The following is a 22,456-nucleotide window of genomic DNA, read 5'->3' on the forward strand; positions in this document are numbered from 1 at the left end:
ATAAATGTTAGATTATATTGTTTCTAATTATGTATATAGAAACAAAACGTTATCCTCGCAAGAATTTTCACGATTATTAGTCTGACAGTGACACTTAAATGAACGTAATTCCTTACATCGATGTCAAAATGAAATTCTACGATGTTTAACACTTTGGCCTACAACAACGAGTGAGACTCGTGGTAAGAAATTTGGGTCACAAACAATAAGCACGAGTCTGACTCGTGGTACTTCGTTTGGACTTCCAACTTTCCCGTTTACTACGTCCCGAGCAATCGGGAGACAACGTGTAGGTCAAGGGGTTAAATCTTTTAAAAATAGAAATTCACATACCTCCTCTCCATCGCGATTTTTGTGTCCCAGGATCATAGCAACGATGATGGCCGACTCCTCGCTGGAGAGGATCCCGCTGGCCATGGGTCCCTCGATGAACTCTCTGTCGGTCATCAGAGGGTACCGAACACTATACCAGACGTCGTCTGACAGCGCGGCCCTCTTGTTGATGGCCGATGGTTCGACCCCGTGTCTTCTGCACTCGGATGCAGCGCACCTGTCCAACGCATGGAACAAGATGGACTCGTTGGTCAATCTCAAGGTGTCACGAGACGCCAACGCCTCGACTTCGGCGACGCTCAGCTCCTCGAAGTGCTCTTGGCTGAAGACGTCCTCAGGATCCGAGTCGACGATGTCCAGGCAGGCGTGGAGTAGTTGCGTGCAGACAGCAGCTAAGATTTTAATAAGATTTTAACGATTATTCAAGTGAACGAGTGGAGTTTACTTATCTCTTTTGCAGGTGGACCTTTCGATATTTTTGAAAAAATGATTTTAAGCAAAATGGCAACGATTCGAACACATTTTCGCCCTAAAGAACCCCCCTTTTTCGCGTATAAATGAAAACTAGGCTAATCAAAGAACCTTTCGATAGCACTTGTTAGAATAAAGTATATGTTTTGCCTTCGAAATGTTGTACCTATTTCACCAGCGTCGTCTCCAGGTAGCGGAGGCGCCGTGGGCGAGTTAGGCGATCTGGAGAGACCGAAACTTGGGTGATTCGCGTAGAGACTGAGGCCTTGATAGATCTCGAGCACAGTGCCGGCGTTTAGGTTCTTTTCGAGGTACTCGGCGGCAAGGCGAGCCAATTCTGGGCAGAGGTATTGGTGGGCAGCGTCGAGGGTGGTTCTGGCCGTCGACACGGATTGGAAGTGTATCGGCTCGTCGAGAAGGTATCTGCGCAGAAAATGACAGGCTACGTGTTGGCACGATAAGTGACAATTGCCTGACAGGTCGAGAATATGAATTTTTAACCACACTTTTTTTCATCAAACTTGTCCTGTTCTTCGAGAGGCGGCCAGGACCAAATTATTCCTTTGTACGATTTGCACTCGAATCTCATGGAATGTTTGACAAATGTAGAACACTACGTCTTATTCATACCGCAACTGATTTATCGCAATCGTTTCGAAATTTAATTGATCTTCTGGGTCCCGCATCGACAGCATCTTTTCGCAGCGTGTTGAGGTCTGGATAATTTTCGTTTGTAAGAAATTAATAATAGAAATGTGATTAAAAAAATAATCCAGAAGTAAGTGATTGTTCCCACTACAGCGAGCGTACGGAGTGACATAGTTGTCATGATGTCAGTTTTCTTAACCCACACTTGTTATAAGGCCATTGTTATTAGCTACGAACAGTTTGAAGATTCATTTTATCTGCTCTTTTGATTATTTTTAAAGTTCACTGTACCCCAAAATTTGCAAACATTGTACTTAAAAATTTTAGTTTACTAGGAGAATTATTCCCTTATATTATCTCAATATTTATCATTTCACCTGACAATGGAAACCGATCAATTTCACGTGAATGTTCAATCTCGAACTTAGCAATTCTCTTATCGAAGTCATTGTGTCTCCGTTTTACTTTGAGAAATGACATTATCTGTCTACTATTGATCGACGTTGTATCATATTTGTACAGAGTATACAGCGCTGGACAGGTGTGGCAAATGCTACACCATGTATCTTCGAGTACCTCGAATAAATTATTCAAGAGCCTTTTTAAAACAATTTCGAACACGAATTCCGTCGATCGGAACATTCTATCATTTAGATCAAAGAGTGAGTGAGATCTATTCGAGTTCTCAGTTTGCAATAACACGATTTACCTGAAGAGATAATCAAAGGCACGCTTTTCAACGTGCTGCAGCTGGAGCAGAGGTGGAGGGTCGCTCGGTGCAGGAGCAAGAGGTCCGACGAGCATTGCGCGGAACCACTCTGACCTCTCCGCAAGACGTTTCCTTTCTACGCAGTACCTCCACGTGTCACCAGGTAGACCGGCCTATATTTATCCACAGTTACAAAAAGGTTTTATCATTTTTGTTCTGCGACGTAGCTGTTCGATGGGGATTTCATAAGTGAACAAAAACAATGTCAACAATTTACGTTAGAAAAATTCAAAAGTTGCAATAATCTTTATTGTGTGAAACTAAATACCCAAGTAAAATAAACAAATCTTAAACCTTAACAATTTACATTGCACCATTGTTTCAGGTAGTTATAATGGTGTTTATCTTAGAGCTACCCAAACAATTAAATATTCAAACATTTCGTAGTATCACACATAGTATGGGTTGGATTATTATTGTTTATATTATTCTCATGCGAAAGTATTTATACATATACTCGCACTATTTAAGACAATGTTTCATTCTACTATATAGCTTTACATATAAAATAATAGTTTTTCTAGTACTTTATTCTTACCAACACTTTAATTACTGGTCTGTTTAGAAACAGTCTTAAAAGAGCAATTTATATGTTAGTATTATATTAATCTAGACTGACATTAAATGTATTAGGGTGAGTCAAAGTTTGTGCATTTTTTACGTTGTTTCAATTTGTGCAATTTTTTGAAGTCATTAAAATTATTTTATATGCAAAGTGTTATAATATCATTTTGTAGCATTTGAAAAACACTTGTATATTTAATTATTAACTACATTAATTTATTGAATATAATATTTTCTTTGCTGGTTCAGTAGCTTTAAACTCTTGCTTCCATTAGTGACGTAAACGTACCCTAATCTCAACATTTTCCATAATTTTACTAAAACGAAAAAAAGTTAAACGATCAATAAATTAATGTAGCAAATAATTAAATATAAAAGTAATTTTAATGACTTCAAAAAATTGCACAAACTGAAACAACGTAAAAAACGCACGAACCTTTGGTTCACCTCGATATTAACATTCCTCTCTGTTTGCTTAAATTGAGAATTGTAAATGGCCTTATCTCACAAAGTAACCTTAATAATGAACCTTAATGAATTTGTGACAAGTGGTACACGGAGTGTAGAATATTCAACTTAATGTAAAATTTCGAGTACATACGTTGGTCACTATCGTTTTCCATACCTCGAGCACCACCATGTTGGAGGTTGTGGGTTCCGCGGTTTGTTGAAATGCTTCGTTGACGATCAGTGGTGCTTGTGACATGTCCTTTGGCGAGCTTTTGAATATCAAAATTTCTTTGGAGGGGTGCCGCGCGATTACGGGAAGAATTATGGCTCTGGAGAAAATTCGGTTTCGTACGCCCTCCCGAATTTTCTGCCGCGACTTCTCAGACTCGGTGCGGACGCATCTTGAGCTGTCGCCTGCAACGAAACGTTGAAGAAAATTAAAATTCTCAACGAAGCTACTACTATTATTTAAAGATACAATTTATTCTCTTTCTTCGGTAATAAATTATCGGGACAAAATTGTCATTAGAAACTCTAGACAATTTTTTTGATTCATATACCCTTTATTTTCATTTTTCAAGTATTTCTCGACTTTAAGTAGTTCAACTGTATTATCTTTTAATTGTTTTAATTAAAGAACTCCGTTATATGTACTCTTCGAGTGCTCCAGTTGAAGCTTTCTCAGAGTTTGTTCTACGACAATATTTATCGAAGGAAAGTAACGCTGCTCGCAGTTTTTTGCTATATCTCCCATGAATCATTTCCTGAAGACGATGGCAAGGATGACACAACGACAAAAAGACAGAGCAACGAGCATGGTTTTTATTTTCACGTTTTATCGGGAAGCTCGATGGTGTCCTGCTCTGCAAACACCAGAAGAACTGCAGTATCTAAATCATACAAAGGTTTGGCAATATTTGCCGCAGATAATACCTCGCGCTAGATATTGGTTTTCTTTTATTGCAACATCGATGTTTCGGATACGAATCATTGCGATTTTTATTTTTATTTAAATGCTCGTCGTTTCGGGAATATGTTGCCATAATACTGTTCGCAAACGGGCGACGTTTCGAAATATAAGTTTTGTATCTATCGATTGCAATTTCAGCTTTCTGCTGTGACGCCGTAATGATTGAAGGCGTTGCTTAGAAGCAATCACTTGGCCTACTGTAATAATGGAACCAAAGCAATGATAGAAACACAATAAATTCAAAATTGCAACCAGTGAATTGCTAATTAACCGAGTAATTATTACTTTTACCATTCTAATGAATAAAATTAGAATGCTTTCACAACAATACGAGTCAGGATGCTTTGAAAATCCTCGAAGCATTCCTATTAGATCTAAAAAATTGAGCTAGACACAAATTTCTATCACGTAACCGCTTATTAAAGATTTACTCGCGGTGCATGTATACAAATACAGTGGGTGTAGAAAGTATTCGTACATCGATCAATTTCCAAAAAAAACTATGTAAAATTGTAATTTATTAACTTATTTTTAATAAACAATGACATCCTACATAATCTCGGAAATCTCTAGAATAAATAGATTACAACAGAAAAATAGCTATTTATGTAAGTTGCGAAATTAACAAGAAAAAAACAATTAATCGATAGAAATATTGAAGCAATAAGTATTCGCACAACTGTTTAAAAGTACTTTCCTGAAAATTTGATGTTTTCTAATTCTCACGGATCAATAAACTAATGTGTTTACGTTACAAACTCTGCTGTAAATGGTTCGTCATAAGAATCGTACAAATACTATTTGCTTCTATAGTTTTACCCACTTTTCGCATTTTTTTTGTTAATTTCACAAATTATATTAACTAGTGAATGTTATTTGGACTATATCTATCTTAGACGACTTCCGAGAATATGTAAAATATCATTGATTATAAAAAAAGAAGTTAAGAAACTACAATTTCACACAAAGGTTTTTTGGGGAAATTGATCGGTGTACGAATACATTCTACACCCACTGTATGTCTTACCATCGTTGTAAGCGACTGTCATTTTGACGACGCACTCCGCAACTTGTCACTTCCGGGGATTTGGATTATCGGATCCGTAAAAGTTACGATTCGAGTAACGCTTGCATCGAGCAACACCACTAACGAAGACACACTACTTCCCAGCTTCCGGTTTCAGTTACGATTAACGATTAACTAAATGTAACTCTACCCTGGCTCGTAAGATAAATCATTTTCCCAACAGCGGTACACATAGTATTGTCACTCGAATCGTCACGTCATCTTCGCACGCTTCTTCGTTGGTTCTTTTGTCATTTATTTTTCAATGAGAAAGATTCTGTCAATGGAACAATTCACAGAAGAATATTTTCGTTTAGATGGTCGATGACAATGTGTCCACTTTTTTTATCGTTCAATGAAGTTCAGTTGCAACGCTGAGGAGTTTATTTTAGAAAAAGACCTCTTCGTGAATGAAATTATATCTTTTGCCACTTTTTTTCAACTTGGAAAGGTTGCAGTATTTATTCACGCGCGAGGTACACTGATAAACCGAGAGAAACACTGCAGGGACGAGAAAAAGGACTCCTTCGTGAGTGAAATTATTTTTGGTGGTCACTTTTTTCACTCATAAACGTTGGAATATTTAATTATCTTTCGACGACCACTGACAGAATAAAAGAACAACCGTGTTTCTTTATTGACGTTAACAAATCGATCTGACCGAGATACATGCAACGAAAAAAAGAGTCATTCGCGAGTGAAATTATTTTCTTACACACTTTTCTCACTCAAACACAGTTGCAATATTTCATTTCACTAAAAAACAACAGAGCAATTGCGTTTCGCGATCGAAATCAACAAGTCGTTTCGATCCTGGAGACGGACTCGACGACAGCCACCCTTCTCGGGCGAGCAACCTCGCTCGACTGACAGATCGATCGCGCTCATGCGACCGGAGTGAATGAGTCAGGTCCCATGGGATTCGTTTTGATGTAAATATATGCGCTCACGTTTTATCGACCGCGATGGCAATTATTTATAAACAACGAGTAAAGGTCCCGGGCCAAGGCACCGTGGAGTCGTCGTGGTCCATGAGAGGGAACCTTATCGATACCTCGAACTGTTTCTCGGTCACTTCACGGTGACAGGATGAGAGAAGGCTGCAGTTTGTTTGCTTCGCGACCGTGGACAACTTGAAGAATGTCTCAGCCGGTATCCAACTCGAGGTATCGTAAATAGGGGACTGTCAGTGACCAGTAAATCAATTTTAGACGAATGCCCTTCTTGTGATATGCAGTGCATGAATACTCAAAACGATACGAATTTTGATTTAGCTTATACATTTTATGTTCTCAATATTATCGCACAGTACACTGTTTGAAATTCGATAAAAATAATATAACTTCGAAGGAGAATTTAACACTCCTTTTATCTTTGTGACAACGTTGACTCTTCTCGAACAATTTTCATATAATTCTTTAATTATTTGACTTGGAGTGTTTTGCCAATCGATTCCGTAATACCTCAAACAGTTTATCTGCACTTTTGGACCCTCTTTTTTTATTTGACCTCTGTCCAAATAATTCCAGACTTGTTAAATGAAATTTAAATCGGGATTCTCAGGTGACCAACTCGTTGCTTTTAATTTTCATTCTCCTTCAATGTCTTTTACATAATTCTTTTATTACTATTCTATTATATAGCTTCAACTTGAAAAACGAAGGTATTAAAATTTTCCTATTGCTCGAAACTCGCCCTGTCGATTGGTCGATGTTAATTAATCAGAGTTTATTCGTTTATGCTGAGGTAGTCATACTCGCGATAGTTGAACGTAAATTCACAGAGATGTATTCCACGAGAAGGCGTCGTGGAATGCCTTTTATCGATACTTCGAACCATTAGAAACTGCTGCGTCTACCGGCGCTCTGATAAATACCTCCGATTTCAAACAAGAAATATTACAATAACATTTTGCATTCCGTGTAAATACAAGCATCCGGTTGCAGAGAGTCATTTCACTGTATTAAGGTCGATTTAGACTATACAACACGGACCGTCACGTTCCGGCAACGACACGTACCGGCACCGACACGACAAAACATCGAAACACGCATTTTAACATATTAAACGCCACGTCACCCACATATGGGTGACGGAGCTTTTTACTAAAGAACTTCAACAAATAATTTAAAGAACTAACTATCGATGAAAGCAGGTCTGGATAATATTCGTTAATTTTGATGAGAATTAAAAAATAAGTAATACGACAAATATTAGGTTCTATAGTTTCTAATTGTCTCGAGACGAAATTTTATTTCTGTGGAGACTTCCATGCGAATGAGTATGGCAGTCAACGTGTTGACTATTGGAACTATTATACGTGGAACTATTCACACTATTTCCGTTGACGGAACGTTCAGGTCGGTGTCTGTTAAGTGTGAATAGTTCCATTAAAACGCATGTTTTAATGTTTTTTCGTGTCGGTGCCGGTACGTGTCGTTGCCGGAACGTGAAGGAACGTGTCGTATAGTCTGAATCGACCTTTAGTCCTACGAAATGTGCTTTCAATTCGTTTTATGCAAAATAAATGAACTATCAAAAGTAGGTGTGTACTAATTTTTGAGGCACATTAATTATATTATATCTTCGAGGGTTGACACATGAATTTTACGTAACGCTTATCAAATCGACGGATTCGTCAGACGACGGCGTCGTTTTCAAACGAATACCGTGGCAAGTGTTAATCGAATGCGATTTCCGCGAGGTGCGTGAATGAGTTCATTTCAGAAGCCGCAGCCAAGGTCACGTCTAGCCACTTATGAAGGCGAAATAAAAAATAGAGGATACTTGCTGAAACGAGAGATATCAACAAGTCATATCCTCGTTCGACTTTCTGCGGGAAGGCGCGATTAAAATTATTCCTGTAGCATGTTCATACGTCGGCCTAATCCTTCTAATTGTTTCAATATACATCAAATAAAATACAGAAGATTTAATAAATTAGACAAAGTGGAAACCATTCAAAAGCTTTCGACTTGTATTGGTGACTCGTGGTCCCTTCAAATAAAAATAGTTACACGAGAAACATAATTTGTTTTAATTTAAAAAGGAGCCGTAAGTGAAATGGAGTAAAACTGTCAGTCATGTGATGATTACTGAGTGCTATAATTCAACAGATTCACTAGGAATTCTTCGAATGAAATCTTTCGTTGCTTGTGAATCACGGAATCGCTAAAATTAGAGCCACCAGAGGCATGGGCTTAGAGTGCCCGGTTGCCACCGGGGTCAATTAATTTTAGCAACAATTTTTCTTGTAACCGAAAATATCGTTCGTACGAGAGCATATCTGCCCTTGAACATCCGACCAACGAACCCATAAATTACCTGTGCCAGTTTTAATTCTGGAAGATGCCCACTGACAAAGAAGCAGGGAAGTGGGAAACTTTTCAATTTCTAATTCTAGAATTTGTTAAGCTTTCTAACGCCATCGGAAAAGGTATCTTTAACTGAAAACAAATCTAAATGATTCGATATAAAAAAAAAGTGGTAAAAAGCTAGACGAGGTAGGTTTGTTTACTATCATTTGGTGCAATAGCAAGCACGAACGTTAACACGCTGCGGCTGCAACACGAATAATTAAGTTAAACGATCTCTCGTGCGGCCTTTTAATTCGATTAATTAATCTCTTTGTTTCAGACGAACCCACTGTTTTTGAGGGGCGTGGGATGTAGCTGAGGGGAACGAAAAAAACCGTGCCCGTGTTTTTTATTAACAAGGCGGTACAGATTTTGAAATATTTTAACACCCCCAGTTCCAAGGTGGATAAAATTTTAAATAAAACAAAAAAGATATCAACTACAAATTTCTTTCAAAATTAATTTTCTTTTTTAAATGAATGGTGTTGTTCTGGACTAATATGGAAAACATGCGAAAAATACACATAATTTAACGTAGAATATATTCTAATAATTAATGTAATAATATTCATATTCGTTTGGCATCTGATTATGTTTACCCTATGTTTCTATATGTATATATATATATATTTTAACACCCCCCGTTTTATTTAAAATTTTATCCACCTTGGAACTGGGGGTGTTAAAATATATATATATACTTATATTCGATTGTATCACAAATGGATAAAATCTGCAGTCTACTAAATACAAAGAGTTGAAATATTAATTACCCCATTTGAATAGGCGATTTTCAATCATTGTAATGGCTCTGTGGTCGCAACTATTTCACACACGTAGACGCTTGGCGATTGCAAGAGTAATCGTCGGAGCACACTATGAGTAACATAATGTGTGCGGCATATTCTTCTCAAGGCATGATTCATTTTTTCGTCGATCATATCACCTTCTGCAACTATCGATTCTCACACATTATTGGTATTGACACGTCGACGTTGTAATTATCTCCAATATTATGCGAGCGTGTATCACACGATTAGTATTCAGCTCGCCGTATAGTAAAAAGAATGAATGAAATTGTGAAACGTGCAGGCTATTAACCAGATCCGAACATTCTCAGGCCTGTATCGCATAGGAAAGGAATTCTTTTTATATTTAAAACAATGTTACAAGACGTAAATTATTTGTACACGTAAAAATGTAATATAAAATATAAAGTATAATATAAATATAATGTAAAAATATTTGTACACGTAATTCGTAGTCTTTGATGGGGAGAAGAGAAGAGGTAAGGCGTGAAAGCAACCCAGTGGAAACTTCATAGCTATGAAAGAAAATAGTAAATTTAATTGTGGATTAAATGATTGATTTTTCTTATAAAAAATTATCGACGCGGGACTCGACAGGTCGATAGCGTTATCCCTTTACGCGTTGATGTAAGAAGAATAAGGTGCACCGTGGACAGTCACAGCCTCTTGCAAGATATATTTCGACATTTTTCTTCGTAGGCGTATGCAGCGTGGCCTCGAAGTCCCTGCTCGTACGTGTAATATATTGTCTCTCGTTATTGCGTGCCTTGTGCTCTCGTCAACCGGCCGATCACCGTGCACGGCAAAAAGTAGTGCGTGAATTTGTATGATAAAAACACACGCGTTTCAACGCAAACGCGCCGCGAACCAAACGGTGGAAAAATGGTAAATGGTAAACGGAATAATTAGCCACGAAAAGAAGCGGATACTACGAAACGTAAAAACGAGGGAAAACTGTAATTACGAGAGTGTGCTGTTAACAATGATATCAAAAGTGAATTGCAAGCAGTGGATATATCGCAAATGAGAAATTGAAGTGAGCATTTTTTTAGGAAATAAAATTTGAAACTATTGGAAATGCTTTTGTTTGCTGGGAAAAACCACTAATTAATTGAGTAACGAACTATCGTATCGGTTACAAAGAGCTTTATTTTGTATGAAAGCAAAATAACTGGAAGCATAAATTATTTGAATAGGTTCCAGCGATTAGTCTGGTTGAGAAATGTCAGTCAGATTGCTGTGTCGTTTGCTTATCGGTATGGAGTTCGTGAATAGAGACACTGTCGAAGGAAATTGGACTTTTTCCCTTGCCCATTTCAGGTTTCAGCCGTTTGTTTACTCTTCCATATCTTGTAATGCTAATGCCCATTCAATTCCAGAGAAAAGGCAGCCACTTCGCGTAATATTTATGACTCTCTATTTGGCACGTTTCTTTCAGTTTTTCATGGAAATGGCCGGGCAACGATCTCTACACATTTTTAGAATATTCAAAATGATGAAAGCTGTTTAAATTAAAATTAATATGTGCCTAGAATGAAAAGTATCTCTTCATAAATCCCAGGAACTTATGCAAAAAGATTTATTAGAGCCCTTTCTAACTGATTCCATGGTCTCGAGATCTTCGTTATCTATTTGTGCACGTATCGACTAATTTCCAAGTCCTTGCGACGTAAAAGAAGAAATTAACGTTCCCAGATAACAATGTGCAATTAAAAATAAAAAGCGTTCTAAACGCGCAATTATGCCTGTGACATATATTGATAAGCAAGTATAGAAAATATGCAACGTCGCACGTTGAATGCAACGAATAGTTGGAGTAATGGTCTATTTACTTATGTAACTTTGTGTCGCGATGTAATAAAAATTGCATCTCCAGTATCATTTTGAAATTCATCGTGCCAGGAATGTAAATAGAAGGCAGCATGAGACTACGGTTCTCATTTTCTTGGACCGTTTATTGCATAAATGATCAAAGGCAACAAATGAATCGCATGTGGGAAGTCTTAAACGAGCATCTTCTTCAAAGCATCTCGAGTTTACCACCCTCGATTAGATCATTCGAATCGAAAGTCTTCCATCTAATTCACCTTCGCCCGCATACAACTCTTTTGTGCCTGCCGTAATCCATAGCCCACATAATCACCTTCAATTGGCGAGAAACGGCAACAGTAATGCTACTCTAATTTCGCTGAACATCGTTTACCAGGTTATCATTGGTCCAAACGTTTCTTTCGTTTTATTAATGAGTAGCACATACACAATATTTTATGTTTTACGTTACATCATTCAGTTGTATACGATCCATTTTGTTCAATTAGTGTTATAACATCAACGACGACCAATAAGAGATAAGGTTGCCTATTTATATAAACAGTGGCACACAAAACTTTCAAGACAACCTAACGTAATAACGTGCCTAGAAACAACGCACTTCATCCCTTCGTTAACGTTTACAATAACTTGTTACTACATAAGAATCAGTAACTCTTAAAGCTTTCGTAATGGAAATGTCTTCTTACGCAAAATGCTCGGGTTGGTTTTTAGTTCGAACCGCGCCAGTTCGCAAAATTAACGTTGAACGGATAATTGCGGGCACACTGTTCTTCGTTAAGAGGCCTGCGCGAGATAATAAACATTCCGGTTTCCTCGTTTAGTCTAAACGTGTTTATGTTGAGAAAGATGTAGGATTATAATAGAACAAAAAAATAGTATAGACACTTGACATGTCGAACAGGTTTCAGGATCGCCTTTTTATTTATGTTAATTCGTCACGCTCTAGTAGATTGGACAGTAAACGTCTTAGGTAATAGCACAATAACGCTGAAAACGAGAAATGTCCGCAAGAAACGAAGAAAAGGGTGATAGAAAAAGCAGCGAGACGAAATAGGAGCGTGCGAGTATACGAGACAAAGCCTTGAAACAGTAATGAACGTCTCGTATGCGCAACGCTTTTCGTTAAGAATCGAAATCGCCTTCGTTACACGCGTCACGTTCTGTTTTTAAAAGGAAAAAAAAAAAATGAAATAAGAAGTTCGTTGCGTGGCATTGCGGTTTATTGCCAAAAATTCTGTTTCTCGCTGTTTGGTTTCAGCACAGCATGGATAAAACACTCGAAAGTAACTTGCATAGGAATTAGTCCCAACCAAACATGGTTAACATTTTTACTAGAGGTGTAAATCAAGATTTTTTTTCGAGTCAATTTTCGATGCCGATAAAAATAATTATTAGGTGCAGAAATAAATTCTGCGTCTTTATATCGATACGTTTATAACTCTAAAAAGTAGAAATATTTGCTCGTTTTGTTATGTTACAATGGATCTAAATACAATTTTTCTTTATAAATAAATGGTAAGTTTACTTCGGAAAGGTATAATTAATTTCTACGCCTGACACTTAGTACAATTGTAGGATTTTTCTTTACGTGGTGGAGAGGAAACGATTAGTGGTCCGATTGAATTAGTAAAGTGAGGAACTATATTTGATATAACGAGTAGAGATGGACTACGTTTAGTCCGTGAAACTGCGAACAACAAGGCTACGATAACTTTCTTTAATCAACGACGTGCAACTTATGTCTTTTCACTGGGGTCTCGATCACCCTCTCTCGACTCCTTCCTTTTCATCGCCTTTGTCTTTTGGGTTTGTCCCAAGAGGAGTTTTCGTCGCTGGGCCTGAGAGGTATGTAAAGCGCGTTGCAAGTTGCAACCCCCGCGTCGTTAGGCCTGCGGGCCCTTGACGCGTCGTCGTGACTCTACCATAAAGTATCTTTTAGTTAATAGAAGCACTCTCAGCACTCTATCCATGTTCTTGGCTGCCAATGAGTCAAGTAGTGACAGACGATGACCAGATTAACCTTGTGAAAAGAAATGGCAACGAGAAAAAGTCAATGGCTCGCAGACCTTCGAAAAAGGTCCTTCGGGAAGAAGAGCAAGAGATGATGGCCGATGGAATTTCACAGAACACGAAGGAGCCATGTTAATTATCCTTTTATGATCTCTGTAAGTTCAACTGCTATCCCCGTCTTTAAAATTTACCTTTGAAGTAAAAACTTGATCAAGTGTTTCCTTTTTCATTCATGAAAGGCTGTTTTTCGCTCTGATGTACGTCTTCAGTGTCTAAGCGGCGTAAAAGTCGTCGCGGTAATGATAAGAAGCACAATTTCGATAACAATACCGAGCCCCACGTTCAGAAAACGATAAATAGTCTGTCGCGCGATGCGACGAAGAAAAATGTGCGAATTCAATTGCCACACGTGGCGTGGCTTGTCGAGTGACAATGGCAAAATGTGCGAAAATTAGTTGTTAATAGAATTACATCGTATCGGGGAAACCTTGAAAAACGGCTGCGCTTTTTTCAAGGTCTTCGTCGAATTGAACGAACCAGGATATATTCTTGGATGGGAACAACGAGGTTTTGTTCGCTGAACTACGAAAGACTCGTTGAAATAATTGTATTTTTTCTCTAAACAATGCACACTCGAGTCCTCTAAACTGTTCTCAATTTTCGATTGTCACCAGTCAAGAGTATTGGCTAAATGTAATTTTTAACCGACTTCGAAAAGGAGGAGGTTACTCAATTCGACATGTACAGTGGGTGTAGTATGTATTCGTACACCGATCAATTTCCCAAAAAACCGTTGTGTGAAATTGTAGTTTCTTAACTTCTTTTTTTATAATCAATGATATTTTACATATTCTCGGAAGTCGTCTAAGATAGATATAGTCCAAATAACATTTACTAGTTAATATAATTTGTGATATTAACAAAAAAATGCGAAAAGTGGGTAAAAGTATAGAAGCAATAAGTGTTTATACGATTCTTATTACGAACCATTTACAGCAGAGTTTATAACGTAAACATATTAGTTTATTGCTCCGTACGAATTAGAAAACACCAAATTTCCAAAGCAAAGTACTTTTAAAAATGGCTCTAATAAAGGAATTGAAGAAGATCCCACTTCGAATAACTAATAATTTACTTAATTTAATGCTTAGAAGAGTTACGATAATTATAAAATCAAAAGGAAATCCCACGAAGGAAGTATTATATACTTATAAATTAATGTAAATTTCTTTTTTTTTTTAATGAAGTTTTAAAAATTAAACAGTTGTGCGAATATTTATTGTTTCAACATTTCTATCGATTAATTGTTTTTTTCTTGTTAATTTCGCCACTTACATAAATAGCTATCTTTTTTTTAATCAATCTATTCTAGAGATTTCCGAGATTATGTAGAATGTCATTGTTTATCAAAAATAAGTTAATAAATTACAATTTTACACAGTATTTTTGGAAATTGATCGGTGTACGAATACTTTCTACACCCACTGTATATTTTTTTTTTGTATCATATTCTTGGCTTTTTGCCCTCCTGCATAATATACATGTCAACCTTTGGAGCCTAAACATCTACTATAATTTTATTACACACTTTGCAATACTATATTCGACGATTGTTACTAATTTGTAAGTTGGAAACTCGTAGCCCTCTGTACAGAAAACATTATGTCATATTTCAGTGATATAATTAAAAGTTTCAAGTTAAATTGTAATATATTTGAAATATTATTTAAATTACAATGTTTTCATTTAAATGTGACCAAAGCAAATTTAAATAAAACCATAAAATTCGATAGTATCGCCAGTTAAATTATAATATAATTGCAATTCTATTCGGATTACAATTGTCAATTGTCTGCAGATCAATAGGGACCTGCATCATATTTTTGCAAATATCTCACCTCTCCCCACGTGCTCCTCCTCCGCGTGTTTATTTCCAAACGACGGTAGCCGCATGTTTACAAAGTCACCATCGATTTTGTCGATGCAATTCCTGTAGATCGTGCTCGCGAGGAAAACGATCCATTCGATCGTAACCCGTAACAAGCCGCACGCGAAACAGTCGAGCAGTTCCGATGTCATCAAGTCGCGGCACGAAAACAGTTCAGATATCATTGATTCACAGCACGCGTTCGTTTTTCATCTCCAGGAAGAGACACGACCTCGAGCCCTTTGCTATTCAACACTGATTTGCTTATCTTGCATCGAAATCTTCACGTTCCGCACAGATGAAGTATCAAGATGTCCCAAAAAATAGATTCCAAGTTCTTAAAAAATTCTTCGTGTTGCTTCTAAGACCAATAAACAGCTTCATTCCAATTTTCCTATCTTTGATACGAAGTTTAAAAGTATAGAAGCCAGACGGACCACGATTATTTGAACGAGTCCAAGACCCTACTTCATTCTTAACTCCAGCCCTTGTTAAACACTTTGTACACACGTTTCATTCGGTTTGTATAGATCTAAGTGATTAATTAGACGTGTATGTTTCAAATAAAAAAATCTTTCACATCACATCGAGTGTTTTAAAAAGTCCTCCACGTGGTTGTACTATCACTCAATATTCAATAACAATACATTTCTGTCACTTTTCCCCAAGAGTAACAACTCTCCAAAAATAGTTATCCATCGACTCCGTTTACTTCGAACAAAAGTGCCTGCTAGATCAAACTAGAGTGTTTTCTTTATAAAAAAAGAAAGAGTTGTTCAAAACTGAAACCAATACACCTTGGAGCTGTAGGCGCCAAAATACGTGTCGCACGAAAGACACTCGAAGGAATGAATCGACTAGCAGTAAGTCGATGCGCTTTTGCGGTTTCAAAAGCGACCGCCAGCATCCTGTCTACAACGAATCACGTGATAAATCATTTGTATACGCGCGCGGTAATGTGTAGGTGCAATGGATGTGTACTCTACGAGTAAAGCGAGAATGGAATAAAACCTCGCTTACCGACCGGCGTATATTTTCCTTCTGTTTGATCATCGAGAAACGATTCACCGGTAAGAATCCTAGATAATGTGGAGCGAGAGAGATGGAGAGGGAGATGGAAGATGGAATAAACCCGGAAACGAAAGGAAATCTCCCTTTTCTTAAAGTTACTTCACTTGAGGGGGGGGCTAGGTCGTCTAGATACGTGATTTTTAGGATTTTTGGGGGGAAAACCATAAGGTCATTTGCAATGTGGGTTCTTTCTACATATTACTACAAGTTTTAGGTATTTAAAAAAATTGTTAACCCTTTGAAGGATGAATTTTAAATGGATTTTCTTTTTTCTTCAATCGAATAGACACAACCCAAAGCAATCTTTATCTGTAGATTGATTTCGTCATGCAAGTATGCTGTTTTACTTTAATATTGTATATTTTTTAATTTTAAAAGGTATCGCGATCGCAAATAATGGTAATCTTACTATGAAAACGAACGTACATATGTATGCCAATATCCAAGTGAACTCTATATTGTTTGGAAGTTTCAATTCTCACATGATAATTAGATTCCAATTCAATTAGGTCACAAATAGTCACAGATCCCTGAATCGAAACGTAATAAATATTGCTGTTCGAACACCCGTAAAGTGTCAAGCCACAGCTGCAATTAGCTCTGTGTTTGATTATTGAAGTGCTCCCATTACTCGCGCGCTTGTCGATGCTATAAAATTCACGGTGACACGCAAGAATTTATCAAATTCGCGACTGACCGTCTGTTTAACTTTCTGATCATTAAAAACGTCATATGGCAGGTAGATTCACTTCGAACCCCTTGGACGCGTGTATAGTTGGCTCGAAATTCAGCTGACTCGTTGACTATTTTCGCAATCTGAGTCACGAGTGGGTGGGAAAATATGCACTACCCGGTTTGTAAACGCGCGCTTCGGCTTACTCAAAGCTCTGCCAAGCGATCCTCCGCGGTTTCGTGTTTACGATGTCCACGATTTACCTGAAAACTGAAAGGCAACATGATCCTTTCATTATTACCGCTCGCACCTGTCGAATCGCGTGCGACGACGCCGATGCAAATTGTTTTGCTTCGTGGAAAACGCGGCTTCGCGAGCAGACACTGTCATCGGCGATCAATGGAATTCGAGTGTAACGAGGATCATTAAGAGAGGTGTGCAAGTAAAATTGCGAAGTAACGTAAAGCAAGAATGAAATGAATGTAAAGAAGGAACTAATGTAAGACTGGAACATTAGGTATTATGGTCAAATTATACGACTGTGCACCCTTATAAACTGTGCACTACATCGTTATCGAGTTCTCCCTATTTCTGAGAATGTAAAGTTCGCCTGGATTATTAATTTAGATTCACAGCAAAAAGAAATAAAGGAAACATGAAAGAATTGAGTATTTAAAAGCAATTATTAAAAGCAATTATTCAAAGCAAACTAATGTAAGACTGGTACATTAGGTATTATGGTCAAGTTATACGACTGTGCACCCTTATAAACTGTGCATTACATCGTTATCGAGTTCTCCCTATTTCTGAGAATGTAAAGTTTGTCTGGATTGTTAATTTAGATTCACAGCAAAAAGAAATAAAGAAATCATGAAACAATTGAGTATTTAAAAGCAATTATTTGTGTAGTCAGTCAAGAGCTTGCAACTATTATTTCTAAGGGTGGAGAAAATCTGGGAGTTCATTTTTAGTAGGATTTGTCAATTCTTACTGCCTGACGTTATGCAATTTACAATTTAAGTATTGTTTACTCAGAACCAACAAATTAGAATTGAATTTCCATTCCGAATCTGTGCAAGAACCCCTTTAAAGTTCACCGTTGCTACCATCGTGTGATCAATACTTTCTTGGTCTACAGTTTGCCGCAGAGATCTACAATCCCTGTTAGTCCCTCTCTCTCGGAGGAGGAGGGTTAACGCTCTGGTGCGCAAAATCCATGCTCGCTGCCATCGAATAGTAATGATTTTATCGCATTCGGTATATTTTTCTCCAGTTTTTCCATTCTGAAACATGGACGTCGTTCTTCCTCGGAAAAATGAACCTTCGAAACGCGCATGACATTCGATAACACAGATTTCAGTTTCTTTGTCTGTTTTTATAAAAATTCTAGAGTTCCATAAAATTTCGAAATCGTGCGTTCTTGAAACTTCGGAAATTCTGAAGTTATGGTAACGTTTATGTTACAAAATGTGAATGTATTTTGCGTGTTGTTAATATTACTTTCTTCGTTGTAGCGTTACTGCTTTATTTTAGATTCGAGTGGGTGAGATTTCCACGCTAGAAAAACATTGATTATTTCAAGTAGTATAGGCACGCGATGATCAGACGGGAATCCGCAAAAATTGCTACGCGTAATCTCGTTATCATCTTAAGGGTGCACAGCGAGGTAAAGCGGAGTGTGTACTTGGAATTCGGTACATTTTTAAAATTATATTTAAAAGTGCATTTTAAAGAGTTTAATCGAATCTTTTATTTGTGGACAAAGTGGAAAATAACTCTACTCGAAAAATAAATTAAAATAAAATTTGTTCAAAATCGCAGAAGAAATTGTATTACAGTATCATTTGTTAAACATTTTTATATCTAAACCTGGTTAGTGTACTTTCTCATTTTCAAAATATTTTCCAGTCAATGCATTTCGCTCGTATAATGTAAGATTGTAACAGTAAATAGTGACGTAGGATGCAGTATTATGCGATGTCCAACTATCCCCACACTGTCTGATATTTGTTCCGATAAAAGTAGTTTGCCTTTTTATCTAACAATTCCGTGAATGGAATTTTAGACACAGGAGGTTACTGTGCGTCCGGGAAATTTCCTTGGTATTTGAAAACATGTATCGATTACCCCTGACATTCTAGGTATCTCACGTTCCTTTCGCGTCACGAGTATTACGAATGATCTCATTCGCGAAGCGCTTTTTCAGAAATTAAAAAATGGTATCGAACCCCATAAAGAAATCTGCGATAACGCAAATTTAATAGGAAAGAATCTAAAAGCAGGGAATAGTGGCAGAGCATTTATATTTTATCGCTTGCGAAGAACATAAACGAGCTTTGGGATCGTAGAATGATCAGAAAAATGATGGGAAATTTTTCAAAACACTATTACGCATCGGAATTCATTGATAAAGGAATTATTCAGTTATAGCGCAACGATTGATAACATTAGTTAAACAAATGACAATCTTGTAAAATTGTACTGTGTTACGAGGATCTACAGAAGATTCTTCGATGTCTCGATCCTATTTCCTAGTTATCGTAGACTATTGGACCCTAGTGCGCAGTAGCCAACGGTGAACCGCCGAACAAAGAAACTGTTTAACAAACAAATACTCCAAGTTGCAGAGAGTAAATAGGAGGAGGCAACGATTTGCTGTGGTAATCTTAGGAGATGACGTTCAGCCGAAAAGAAAACACCGTAAACGCGATTAAAACGGCCGAGGAAGTAATTATCAATGATTAAACAATCGGTGCCTTCAAGGCGAAGATAATCGGCGCGGAAATCAAATGTTTGTTCTTCCTACCGGGTTTTCGAAGTCTCACGATTGGTGTCTCGCGCCGAAATTAACATCTAGGACAAATGGAGTGGAATACTCGATTCCATTTAGGTATGCTCGATTCATTCTCGAAGAAACATTTTTAACGAGAAAGTCACTGCATTTCTGACTGAAAGTGTGATGCTAGTGTGATCTTGTAAACAATCTTCATTTTACAATCTAATCCTAATTAAATTAAATTAAAAACGACGTTTATAAGGGCTTTGAGTTATGAAAGGGGTATGTACAAACAGATGCGAGTCGAGCGCAGTTAGAAATGAGCCGAGCCACCTGTTGGTGACTGATTCGCATGATTTCGAGCACAGTGTAGAAATCTGTAAAAAAATTTGCCGAGGAAAACTTTTATCTTACAAAGTTTATTTCATTTAAAAGTTACTTTAATCTCGCGCATTTCAGGAATGAGTATTCTGCAACCGAAACAAATATGTATTTGTACGTGAAACGTGACATGTTTCGCACTGAAAATATTATTTAAAAAACTCTCAATAGAAGGTAGTCAATTTCATCCAAACAAGTCGCCGATTGTTTTAACAGAAATGCGAAAAATAATGACGGTCATAAAGTGTTCCGTCCCACTTGCTATAACAAGGGTTAAAGCGTTTCAACATGCAAGAAGCGGCACCCTCAAATGCATTCCACTGTTAATTACCTTTTCGTGTAAACAGCAACTCTGACATTCGCCCTTACGAGCATGAGTTTCCAATGATTCTTGCAGGCACACTATTATTCCTCGAGGGTCGCATGAAACTTTGCATCGTCACGTTCTCCAGTGTATATTTATTTTCCACCAATTTACGCGACAGATTTGAATTATTTAACAGGGGGTTGTTTAATCGTATTGTTTGTTATCGTTTAAAATACTTTTCAGTAGAAATTCAACACTGCGCATGTACTGGGAGGATTTCATACGTAAATGTCACCTCCAGCGAGACGGAGAACGTTGGAGACAGAACTCGAATCTTTCACTGGCGATTTTTCGTTTTAGAGAGTGTTTTATTTGGCAACTTCACCCTTGGAGGTGCGAACATAGTACCCGTACGCCTTGGCCGGTCACCAGGCATGCAATGAACATATGATTCGCACTGAGGAACCGATGCCCCGAACATCAGCCGTATCATTGGCTATACATAGCACCCGCCGCAACGCGCAGACGCCGGTCATCGCTACCCTTTTGCTATAATCTGATAAACAATTTCACGCTACCCTCTCTGCTAATCTTGGAAGAAAAGAATCACTGAAAAGTGGACTCTTCGAATTCCATCCCTACCAACCCAGAAATGCAAGACTGGTCTCTATGCTGGAGAACAATTTTACTGTAGTCTAATAAATTAGAGACCCTTTAGAGAATTTCTATGATAAACATTTTCACGATACTCTTTCTGTTAATCTTGGAAGAAAGGAACCACTGAAAAGTGGACTCTTCGAATTCCTTCGTCATCAACCCCAAAAGACAGGAAGGGTCTCCACGCTGGAGAACCTTGGCGATGGGATCGGTCAGTTCCTTGAGTCACTTATGTGCGGTTATAATAATGATAACTGTTGCTGGTTTGCTCATGCTGGGTTCGATGAATTGTAGCTGATTATTGCTCTGGATTAGGAGAACACATTGGTCTCGCGTATGAAGTGGTGACGAGGGGCGGAAAGTGATTTATTAGTGTGTCCCACCAGTTTCTTACTTTGGAAAATGTTTTCTTTTAGCAAAATTGCATTTATAGATTGCATCTGTGTTGCAGCTCAATATTTTCAGAAGCTCGTCTTGATTCATCCACTTCTATAAGGGTATCTTAGCGATCAAACCAAAACTATGAACTCTATTAAATGAATTATGTACAAGAATCTGTTGCTTCTCTATTAACCAAAATGTAAGCTTCTTAAGATAATAATAAAACTAAAGCACATAATAACTTGTTAAGAGTATTTCACTTTTGATAATCCTTGAAAATGAAGAGCTGCTATTTTTATTAGCATTTCAATACTTTTATTAGTATTGACAACAACAGCACTAAATAAGAAATTGAATCAAAGAATCTCTACTAATACTCGATCAAGCGACTTAATACTTTCCTCGAGCGAATAGGCAATACGTGGTAAATATAGTTAGTTCATAGAGTCAAGTGCAAAGGAAATTCTCTGTCTCTATTTCCACGTGCCAATGACCCAGATAAAAGCCACTCGCCTCGCGAAGAGCCAGCTTGTAGAAATAGAACTCTCACCGTTGGCTTTTGAGTTTTGACTGACCTGCCTAATATTTTTCAAACACCAGACAAGAGTTTGATGCGTCCAGAGATGTCTGATATTCAACAGATACCTACACGCAGTTGAATATTGAAATTTCAGAATTTATTTCGAAATGTTTGGCTTTGAATCAGTTTGACGTAATAATTAGTGACGATGAATGTTCACCGATTGTCACACTGCGCAACGAAACAGTGCGTCGTTCATTAGATTCATTCCCATCGGTGGTGATATCAATTGTTCTACCAAAAACGGAACACAAGAATTTGCGTTGAATCGGTTCCCGAGCTGTTGGCCTTCAAGCTCGCGCTAATGTACTTGCGATTAGAGTCAATGCACTTCTGCTGATGGAACGTGGAACGCTTATCGTGAAAGAATGATTCAATTCAGACGCAGGTATTATATTACAGTCATTGATTACATTATTAGAAC

The 22,456-nt window shown here is 37.6% G+C and overlaps 1 protein-coding gene across 3 annotated transcripts in view; it reads right to left on the bottom strand.

The window, feature by feature from the left end:
* LOC128885173 (BTB/POZ domain-containing protein 6-B-like) overlaps positions 1-20,906 on the bottom strand; it is a 23,556-nt gene extending 2,650 nt beyond the window's left edge. The window contains exons 1-5 of one of the 3 annotated variants that reach the window (XM_054139047.1): positions 20,439-20,906; positions 3,411-3,649; positions 2,162-2,334; positions 971-1,227; positions 334-725 (exon numbers count right to left, since the gene is read on the bottom strand). In XM_054139047.1, the coding sequence (XP_053995022.1) occupies positions 334-725; positions 971-1,227; positions 2,162-2,334; positions 3,411-3,649; positions 20,439-20,466 (1,089 nt within the window). In that variant the 5' untranslated portion in view covers positions 20,467-20,906. Of the gene's footprint in view, positions 1-333; positions 726-970; positions 1,228-2,161; positions 2,335-3,410; positions 3,650-5,232; positions 6,125-15,177; positions 16,053-20,438 lie in introns of those variants that run through there. The other 2 variants (XM_054139046.1, XM_054139048.1) reach the window with 2 other exon arrangements.
* Positions 20,907-22,456: the final 1,550 nt, after the last annotated feature.

The sequence above is a fragment of the Hylaeus volcanicus genome, chromosome 2 (assembly GCF_026283585.1).
Source record: "Hylaeus volcanicus isolate JK05 chromosome 2, UHH_iyHylVolc1.0_haploid, whole genome shotgun sequence".
NCBI classification, from domain to species: Eukaryota; Metazoa; Arthropoda; class Insecta; order Hymenoptera; family Colletidae; genus Hylaeus; species Hylaeus volcanicus.